This window comes from Salvelinus sp. IW2-2015, linkage group LG8 (assembly GCF_002910315.2).
Source record: "Salvelinus sp. IW2-2015 linkage group LG8, ASM291031v2, whole genome shotgun sequence".
Lineage (NCBI taxonomy): Eukaryota > Metazoa > Chordata > Actinopteri > Salmoniformes > Salmonidae > Salvelinus > Salvelinus sp. IW2-2015.
The window spans coordinates 51,420,903-51,431,833 of NC_036848.1; the positions used below are offsets into that span (position 1 = coordinate 51,420,903).

Consider the following 10,931-nt stretch of genomic DNA (forward strand, 5'->3'; position numbering starts at 1 on the left):
TTGGTAGGCCTGCTGTTTCTATTTTCACAACTGTTTCTTTTGCAATGGCTCCCCCTGCTGGCAGGGTACCATTCCTGCTTCTTTGATCRCTTGTTTCTTTCATTCCAGGGAGTCGATCTCTCCAAGGTAATAGAGGCAGGTGATTTCATCTGCAAAGCCTTAAACCGCAAGACCAACTCCAAGGTAGCCCAAGCAAGAAGCAAGTCCTCGTGATTACTTTGTGCATTGATACAAGAAGAAGATAAAGACCTTTCCCTTTAGCACAGTGTTTTGTCCTGTTGATGCTGCATATAGATAGCCAATGATTCTATACAAAGTGCAATATACATCTTTTTTTTAAACCAAAATTGATGGCCATTTAGCAGAGGCTCTTTATTAAAATGTTGCTGGATAAGGCCTACTTAAATTCAAAAATAACTGAACTTTTTTTTACCAAAAAACCTCTTCCAGTTATCACGTATAGTCTGTCTGGTAGGAGGTGAAAGATAGAGATGACTCCACACTAAGTTGTGAAAGTTATTCATGGTGTGTCTGTGGGGGTCTCTTCCCATTCATTTCCAGCTCAGCAGGAGTCCTGATGGGTTTTAAACCAGTGAGCGTCGATCATTTTCTCCCTCAAAAAAATGTTTTCTCCCTCAAAATGTATTTTCAAGTCCGTTGCTTTATTAACGTGGAAGTCTGCCTGTCTCCACATGTAAAATATTGATTTGTTTTTTCTCTCTTCAAAGCAAATGTTATTTGTCATGTGCCATATACAACTGGTATAGACTTTACAGTGAAATGCTTGCTTACGAGCCCGTCACAACGATGCAGACTAAAACAAATAATAGTAACACAATTCATCCTCACCAGTGCATGACCCCGTTCGAAACCATATAGATGGTMGCGACTATTTATTTTATTCTGTAGAGTTAAAAGCACAGTAGGCGGCAGCTTTATGTTGACCTGTTGTATGTGCAATAGTCAGAGGGGCCAAATGTATTTTACCTGGAGAAGCCTCTTAACCGTTTATTTTAGTTGAAGTAGGCCTTCTGAACATACAGCATATCTAAGAACACCGAACAATATCATGAACTTTGTTGTATAACAAAGTATTTAACCTCCCTTCCACTAGACTGGACTCCTTTTTAAACGCCTTAGAAAATGTCAATATACACAATTAAATGATTTTATTAATTTTCAATAGTAAAAATTAGCATTTCAAGTAGAATTTCAATAGTAATGAATGCAGTTCAATGTGAAGTATTATGTGACAAAGTCCCATAATAAGAAGAAATATATTCAATGTATGTAGTGACGTTATTCTATGGGTTCATCTTGCAATAGGAAGCGACATTTATATTATACATTAAATAAATAGTTATTTAAAGAAGGGTGGTTGAGTAAGTCTGATTTGTTAGGAAACCAAGATAATATAAATAATAGTATCCCTTTTATATTGTAGTTGGAGTGGAGGAAATAGAAACAGAAAACAACTGAAGAGAGTTCTGGCAAACCACTGTGAATCCAACATGTTTACTACATAAAGATAATAAAGGTTGATTAAACAAAATTGTTTACAGTTAAAGAGCTAGATTACTGTAGGTTTCAGATTACACATGACATTCTAAGCTTTCAATGTTTGCCTACAGTGCTGCCTGCATATCTAATATTTATCTAATCATCTACCAGCCCCTTCAGCCCAACCTTTCCCAAAAATCAAGACCTAGCTTTGTTATTATCTTGTGACAATATTGTATTACTTAAATTATTATTTTACTTGAGATAAATCCAAACAGTTGTTAACCTTTAAATATCTTACTGGGAGAGTATCACAGGATTAAACACACAATAATCTTTTTGACACACATTACCAATATATTTTATGAATGTTAAAAAATACAAAATTCCCATTGCTTTTGGAGGGCTTAAGTAAACACATACATTTTGTAGACATCTGGATTAAGGTGTTGAGGTTCCATGAAAAGGGGGACATGACAAAGCAATGCATCTTATCAGACTTGAGACAGGTCATAGACGTGACCTTAAACATGAACATCTGCTACATAGCAACGTTAGCCATCATATATCAACCTAATTATGCAATTCTCTAACACGTTCTGTATAGCCAGCTAGCATATTGCTAATATAGTTAACTCATGTTGGTTACTGGTAATACAATGCACATGTTAAAATACAACAAAGATCTTGTTGTCTTTGCTCCCTTGGGGAAACAGGATGGTTACAAGGCTGTAAATATATATATATATATGTTTTTCTTATAAGAAGTTTGAATCAGCTCGACAGCATTGGAGTGACAATAGAGGGAAGAAAAAAAATTCACTTAAAAGGGATGAGTCAATATTTGACCATCATTGCCTTGTTGACATTACCAGTTGTATAATGTCCCTTACTGACTGTGTTGTGTACCAGTTACTAGAGCGCTATCAGCTTTTTCCAGGAGTTATCACATAAACCACGCCACTGTGTTCTGACACTCAAGCAAGCAAGGATAGCAGAAATGGCTTATGGCCGTACATTTGTTTTAATTGCACAAAATTATCTTAAAACAGAGTCATGTTTTGACATATTAGTATAAGTAGCTAAGTAAYTGTTGATAAAATAGTATTTTCAAAAAGCTGTTAGATCCCAATAAATCTAAATTAGATCAGAAAATGCAGGTTCTGCATTATCAGACATATACCATTGCATACTGTACCATAATCATATGCATAATATATACACAGATACATGCGTGTTTGAGTGTCAAGGTCAGAAAATTACAACACTATTTTTATCAGGAGGGTGAAATTGAGGCTTTTCGTTCCCTCTGTGCGTCCTATGAGAAAAAAAGCAATGTATCAAACAATTGTATTGTTTAAGCATTCTACCCTGCATCTATTATTAATGTATACTTACTTACCGTATGTGAAAAACAATCATGACTCCCAACAGTACTACTGCAACAAGCAGTATGTATGCAAAAACATTCACCAGCTGATCTGAAAAAACAAAGTACACTTTCATTTGAAGCTCTGCTGGTGGATGTCTATTGATTTGACTGTCTCCAAACCATTTTGAATAGACACAACAACCATTACAGTGCTGACATTTAGCATTACAGTTGAAGGAMAACTTCAAATATTACCACTCAACCATTCGTATCCTGATTCTGATTCACTCATTGGAGGTGGCACATAAGGAGTACTTTCTTTCTTCACTGGTGACACTGAAATACATTTTAAAAACAGGTTTTCAGCCACTTCAAAATAAATCTGAAACACAAACTATTTGCCCCACTCCCCCCACTGACATTGCTGATAACTTCATTGTTAAGAGAAAATGTACTTAGTTATCTTAAGATGAATACACTAATAAGAGTGTCTGCTAAATGACTCAAATGTAAAATGTAAATGTAATAAACACATCCTTTGGGGAAAAAACTTCACCGTATAAATAATCCAATAAGTAGCGTTGTAGTTAATGACTGTGTGGACGTCACTCACTAAAATGCGTTCGGTTGTGAAGTACTTCACGCATCATGTTGCACTTGAATAGGTCTTTGTTGTGAAGTCCACCACATGTACAGGGATGCTGAAGTGTTGTTCCCATGGTAGCAATCAAAGACATTCTGCACTTTGCATCTCCTCCCAGAATAAGAGCAGGATCCAGAAGACTAGTGCATTCATCCATAGAAAAATCACTGCACGGTGTGTCTTCAGTATCCCAGCAGTTTGATAGGAGAGCTTCTAAACGGTTCCTGTTCATTTATATTTATATAATAAATCATACAGCAAAAAGACCCAGGCAGGCACTACAATGTCTACATGAAAACATCAGCAAAATCCCCTGTAGACTTATAGAAATGTTGTATCACGATTGTCCAATACAAACCTGCAGAGCGCCTCCCCCAGGCAGTTGTCAAAGATTTCCAGACAGATTTGGGTCCTGGCCTCCTCCAAATGTTCTCCACATGTGCCACTGTGCAGACCCTCCTTCATATGCAGACAGTCCGGATCGCCTGGGTCACATTCACAGAGGACGAACATCTCTGCGATGTTGTATGGCAGACCAGCGTAGAGCTGTTGAGTGACCTGTCGACAGTGAGTGCTGTTGCATTGCTTTGCCAAACACGTCTGCACAAGAGGAACTATCTGCCTGTTGCAGACATCATCATGGAGGCAGATTGTCATCTGTTGCAAACAGGACCCATCAATGTCATGAACTGAAAAATAAGGGTCCGGAGTCAATTATACTGTTTATAGCCCAAACTACAATATTTACAGTAACATAAATAGTTATAATCGTCTAACTGTGTTCTAAATGTATGAATACGAGGACAACAAATTCATTACCGTATTCTTTCAGACTGCTACTTTTCCAATCCACAGTTGAACTCTTCTTCTGTTGTGCTATATGGACTTAGATCATCAAAGAYAATAATGCATTACACACAGACTTATACACAACGCCCACAGACCACAATACCTTGCTATGTGCGGATAGTATGCATCCCTTTCCCCTCAAGAATGGTCTACCATATAGTCAGTCATGCAGGGTTAAATTAATCTGTGGCCACCAGACAGATTTTGACAGCAATGCTAAAAGAAATGACAGATACATTCAAAATGAGAGACTACAAGGACAAAACTCTTGATGCTGCAATGATGAAAATATCTCAAAAACCAAGAGGGGAATTACTAAAAACTCAACCAAASAAGAAAAACAACGCAACCGTCTTTTGCACTAAGGACACCAAGAGTTCGGAGAAAATGAACGCAATCCTGAAAAAGCACTGGCATATTCTGCAATTAGACAAAAAAATCGCACACCTCTTCAAGGAACCCCCAATGGTGGTCTATAAGTGTGGTCGCAATATTGGAGATAGTTTTTTYAGATCTGACATACCCCCTGAGCCCACTCAGATACTCTTGACACCCATTCCAAATGGGAACTACAAATGTGGCTCATGCGCACAGTGCAATAGCACTACAAAAACATCCTTCTTCAGACACCCACATACAGGTCGAAAAATCCCTGTTTGGGGTATCATCACATGCAAGACCAAGGGAGTAATCTATCTCATCACCTGTTCATGTGGAAAAGCCTACAAAGGGAGGCTTACCGGATATCCTTTCTAAAAACATTGACCCCTAGTGGTCTGATCTCAGGCCCTTCTTATGAACAATTCTTTCTTGTATGAACAAGTCTTATAAATGTATATATTCTTTCTACGGCTTATTAGCGTACACCTAATATGTTCCCCCTGTTGATGATGCTTATTATGCATTATGGTTGAACCAAAAGATGACATGTAACAAATATGAAATGAAATATGAAACAATTAAATATGTGAAATTGAATTAAACAATAATGTATGTTGATGCTAACATTATGTAAAATATTTAATTATGTTTCTATATGAGAACAATAGCCTAATATATTGAATATGTCATAKTCTATTGTTTTTTAACAGTTTCAGTAATTCATTCTAATTAACTTAATCACTTTGACACACCCCTCACTAMTGTCATTGGTTGCACTAATTGCACTGTTTGTCTACATAACCTGGTTCAAGTATTCATGACATTACCCTGAAGAAGACACAGTGATGCTGAAACGTTGGTAAATACTCAATAAATTACTGGGAGTTTATATATGGAGTGTGCGACTCTATTTTGATAGTTTATTCGCCGTTAGTCAGCACCTCCATACAAACACATTTTTCTGGGTGGGCGCCAGCTCATGTTTTTTATTGTGCTATATGGGTGGGACAAAGATTCAAAAACAATATAAATCCAGCCACTTATACAGTACCAGTCAAAAGTTTGGACTCARCTACTCATTCCAGGGTTTTTCTTTATTTTTACTATTTTCTACATTATAGAATAATGGTGAAGACATCAGTTAATAGTGAAAACATCAGTTGTGTTGTGACAAGGTAGGGTTGGTATACAGAAGATAGCTCTAAAATACCAAGTCCATATTATGGCAAGAACAGCTCAAATAAGCAAAGAGAAACGACAGTCCATCATTACTTTAAGACATGAAGGTCAGTCAACTTTCAAGAACTTTGAAAGTTTCTTCAAGTGCAGTCGCAAAAACCATCAAGCGCTATGATGAAACTGGCTCTCGTGAAGACCGCCACAGGAAAGGAAGACCCAGAGTTACCTCTGCTGCAGAGGATAAGTTCATTAGAGGTAACTGCACATCAGATTGCAGCCCAAATAAATYCTTCACAGACACATGTCAACATCAACTGTTCAGAGGAGACTGCGTGAATCAAGCCTTCATGGTCAAATTGCTGCAAAGAAACCACTACTAAAGGACACCAATAAGAATAAGAGACATGCTTGGGCCAAGAAAATGATTAGACCGGTGGAAATCTGTCCTTTGGTCTGATGAGTCCAAATTTGAGATTTTGATTCCAACCTCAGTGAGTGAACGGATGATCTCCGCATGTGTAGTTCCCGCCATGAAGCATGGAGGAGGAGATGTGATAGTGTGGGAGTACTTTGCTGGTGACACTGTCAGTGATTTATTTAGAATTCAAGGCACACTTAACCAGCATGGCAATCACTTCATTCTGCAGCGATACGCCATCCCATCTGGTTTGCGCTTATTGTGACAATCATTTGTTTTCAACAGGACAATGACCCAACACACCACCAGGCTGTGTAAGGGCTACTTGACCAAGAAGGAGAGTGATGGAGTGCTGCATCAGATGACCTGGCTTCCACAATCACCTGATCTCAACCCAATTGAGATGGTTTGGGATGAGTTGGACTACAGAGTGAAGGAAAAGCAGCCAACAAGTGCTCAGCATATGTGGGAACTTCTTCAAGACTGTTGGAAAAGCATTAAACATGAAGCTGGTTGAGAGAATGCCAAGAGTGTGCAAAGCTAACATCAAGGCAAAGGGTGGCTACTTTGAAGAATCTCAAATACAAAATATATTTTGTTTAGCACTTTTTTGCTTACTACATGATTCCATGTGTTATGTTATATTTTTGTGTCTTCACTYTTATTCTACAATGTAGAAAATAATAAAGAAAAACCCTTGAATGAGTAGATATGTCAAACTTTTCACTGGTACTGTACCTATGTCCATTTTAGTAGTAAATTAAAGTTGATCAATACCCTGTATAWTACAGGAGATAAAATTAGTCTTACCAGTTAACGTCTTTCTTGTATTTGACCTGTCCTTTAAATCATGTAGACCCTTTGAAGCCAATGCCTCCAGTGCATTCTGAATGCAGGAGTTGTTGTTCACGACACTCCATATTCCTTGGCACTTTCTTCTGCTCAGGGCGCATGTACAATTAGACAGAGAGGTGCTCTGGAGTTCCATCCACAATGACAGACAGTGGCGCTGAGAGCTTGGAGAGTTGCACTGTTTTTTTCCTTTCTGGCATGAGTCCTTCAACTTCTTATACACTAATGCACAGTGGTGGGACTTCTGGCAACTATGAAGAGCAGAGAGACAGCTATCTCTGGTGGTTATTGGTTGTTCCTTCATAGGATTCCAGCGGGGTCTAACAGAGCTGCTCAGGGCTTGACCATCTACAAATACAGGTGCATTGCAATGTAAAAAGGACATGTAATGTACAGTTGAAGTCGGAAGTTTACATACACTTAGGTTGGAGTCATTAAAACTCGTTTTTCAACCACAAGTCAGTTAGGACATCTACTTTGTGCATGACACAAGTAATTTTTCCAACCATTGTTTACACACAGATTATTTCACTTATAATTCACTGTATCACAATTCCAGTGGGTCAGAAGTTTACATACACTAAGTTGACTGTGCCTTTAAACAGCTTGGAAAATTCCAGAAAATTATGTCATGGCTTTAGAAGCTTCTGATAGGCTAATTGACATCATTTTAGTCAATTGGAGGTGTACCTGTGGATGTATTTCAAGGCCTACCTTCAAACTCAGTGCCTCTTTGCTTGACATCATGGGAAAATCAAAAGAAATCAGCCAAGACCTCAGGAAAAAATTGTAGACCTCCACAATTCTGGTTCATCCTTGGGAGCAATTTCCAAACGCCTGAAGGTACCACGTTCATCTGTACAAACAATAGTACGCAAGTATAAACACGTCTCCTAGAGATGAACGTACTTTGGTGCGAAAAGTGTGAATCAATACCAGAACAACAGCAAAGGACCTTGTGAAGATGCTGGAGGAAACCGGTACAAAAGTATCTATATCCACAGTAAAACGAGTCTAATATCGACATAACCTGAAAGGCCGCTCAGCAAGGAAGAAGTCACTGCTCCAAACATAAAAAAGCCAGACTACGGTTTGCAATTGCACATGGGGACAAAGATTGTACTTTTTGAAGAAATGTCCTCTGGTCTGATGAAACAAAAATAGAACTGTTTGGCCATTCTGTTCGGGGTAAAAAGGGGGAGGCTTGCAAGCCGAAGAACACCATCCCAACCATGAAGCAAGGGGGTGGCAGCATCATGTTGTGGGGGTGCTTTGCTGCAGGAGGGACTGGTGCACTTCACAAAATAGATGGCATCATCAGGTAGGAAAATTATGTGGATATATTGAAGCAACATCTCAAGACATCAGTCAGGAAGTTAAAGCTTGGTCGCAAATTGGTCTTCCAAATGGGCAATGACCCCAAGCATACTTCCAAAGTTGTGTCGAAATGGCTTAAGGACAACAAAGTCAAGGTATTGGAGTGGCCATCACAAAACCCTGACCTCAATCCCATAGAACATTTGTGGGCAGAACTTAAAAAGCGTGTGCGAGTAAGGAGGCCTACAAACTTGACTCAGTTACACCAGCTCTGTCAGGAGGAATGGGACAAAATTCACCCAATTTATTGTGGGAAGCTTGTGGAAGGCTACCCGAAACGTTTGACCCAAGTTAAACAATTTAAAGGCAATGCTACCAAATACTAATTGAGTGTATGTAAACTTCTGACCCACTGAGAAATTGATAAAAGAAATAAAAGCTGAAATAAATCATTGTCTCTGCTATTATTCTGACATTTCACATTCTTAAAATAAAGTGGTGATCCTAACTGACCTACGACAGGGAATTTTTTACTAGGATTAAATGTCAGAAATTGTGAAAAACTGAGTTTAAATGTATTTGGCTAAGGTGTATGTAAACTTCCAACTTCAACTGTATGTATCACCAAAGGAGGGTTACATTTACCGTACTAGGTTTGCGTCATTTTGTTCTTAATTGTTTCCTTTAGAAGAATACTAATGTTGATAGGACAACTAAAAACAACATGTACAGATGTAGGATGTTAATTTGAGCCAGTTTGCTAAAACAGYAAAATAATCCTGCCGCAACAGGAAATGTGAAATATTATGTGAATTATAATTAGGGGAGTTTTTTGTTGGGGTTGATAAATGTATCTTATGGGAAATTAAGTCTGGAATTTTAAAGTGGAAATTATCAACTTAAGAAGCCTATTTAAACCTCAAATAGACTAGAAGTCTTTAATTTCCTGCATTGCAGGATAGTTCTTCTGCAACAAGTTCTTTTGAACAAATTAAGATCCTACATCTGTACTATGTATGAYAGAATGGGTGCACCTGTCTCAGGGAGGCATTGTGAAGTGAGTAGTTCCAGAGAGGTACAGGGCTCCTCCCATGCACACAGACACCCTCTCACTGTAGGATATTGGTCAAGAATGGAGTGGATGGTCATGTTACAGACCTTTGAGACTTTTATTTGGCAACTTCCATCTGGATTCGAGCACAAAGGAGAAGAGGTAGAAAAACAGGATTTTCAAAGGCAGTTAAATAGATGCACATTGGCACTGATATGTATTCTGTGCAACAGGTGTTTTTTTCAAGGCTGGGCTACCCCCCACCATGTAATTGGCCAAATGAATTGTTTGATTATCTCAGAATAAACACAAAGCATTTCTGAGCAGGTTTGATGTAGCTTTGTGGGACTACAAAAATGGACATGTAAATATCAAATCCATTTCCCACAATAATGTAGCCTACAGCTCCCAGAATTACAGTCATTGAGGTTCTATTTATCCTCTCGTTGAGACAACAATATCATCTGCTCTAGGCAATAGCAGGTGTGAAATCCATTTTCCACACAAGACTATAGGCTTGAGGCTATTGCTTTAGTAGTATTAGGTTTCCTCAATATCACACAGGCGTGGAATCGAACATTATCTCTACTGTAATTMAATTTATGTTCCATGGCTTTTGATAGTATTTTATTCACTCAAAGAATGGCAATATGGTTAAGTCCCAGTAATCAAATAAAACAGATTACATCTCTTACAGCAAAAAAAATTACCTTTAGGATTACATGTGTTTCTGAGAGATGATTTCTCACAGAAAGCTGACTGTGATATGCATGTCTCCATAAAGCCCAAACAGCCTGTGGATCTGGATGAAATCTTGATGCTGGTCATCTGGTAAACAAGAACTACTGGAAGATATTTACAAACAAAAGTTTGAATACAACAACTTTAAAGTAATTGAACTCTTCTCCAATGTGTTGGTAGATAGAACACCTTCCCCATCCTTCTCTTATGAGTGGATTTCACACGGAGTAAGCTGCAAAGTAGGCTACTGCTTYAAATTGAATACAAAACTTTAGTCCTTATGTTCCCCTTTAAACTACCCACTGGGCACAGACCTCAGTTCAAGGTCCAGTTTTGATTTACATTTTGTTGAGTTGTTAATTCAATGCAAAATCAACAAACAAACAAAATCACAAGTTCATTGGATTTAGGTTAAAAGTTGGGTAAAAACATTTTTTAAATGACTTTTTGCAAATTCAGTCAGTTTTCCACGATCATTCAGCATCGTCACATAGATGTTTTTGGTTGAAATGARGTGGAAACAGCGTTGATTAAACCAGTAGATTGTGTAGCATTATTTCAACCAAGTTAATTTAGGCTGCCAATTCACTAATTTATTTTGCAAATGAAAATACTAAACATATGGATA

At 38.1% G+C, this 10,931-nt stretch overlaps 2 protein-coding genes across 2 annotated transcripts in view; one reads left to right on the forward strand and one right to left on the reverse strand.

The window, feature by feature from the left end:
• hmgcll1 (3-hydroxymethyl-3-methylglutaryl-CoA lyase like 1) overlaps positions 1-3,425 on the forward strand; it is a 29,376-nt gene extending 25,951 nt beyond the window's left edge. The window contains exon 9 of the mRNA XM_023993643.2: positions 109-3,425. Coding sequence (XP_023849411.1) covers positions 109-213 — 105 coding nt within the window. The 3' untranslated portion in view covers positions 214-3,425. The remainder of the gene's footprint in view (positions 1-108) is intronic.
• gfral (GDNF family receptor alpha like) lies at positions 2,729-7,090 on the reverse strand. Its single transcript, XM_070445043.1, has 7 exons — positions 7,081-7,090; positions 4,335-4,400; positions 3,874-4,204; positions 3,486-3,739; positions 3,128-3,208; positions 2,903-2,981; positions 2,729-2,818 (listed from the first exon to the last, which is right to left on the reverse strand). The coding sequence occupies exons 1-7, from the start codon at positions 7,088-7,090 to the stop codon at positions 2,752-2,754; spliced, it is 888 nt and encodes a 295-aa protein (XP_070301144.1). The 3' UTR covers positions 2,729-2,751.
• Positions 7,091-10,931: the final 3,841 nt, after the last annotated feature.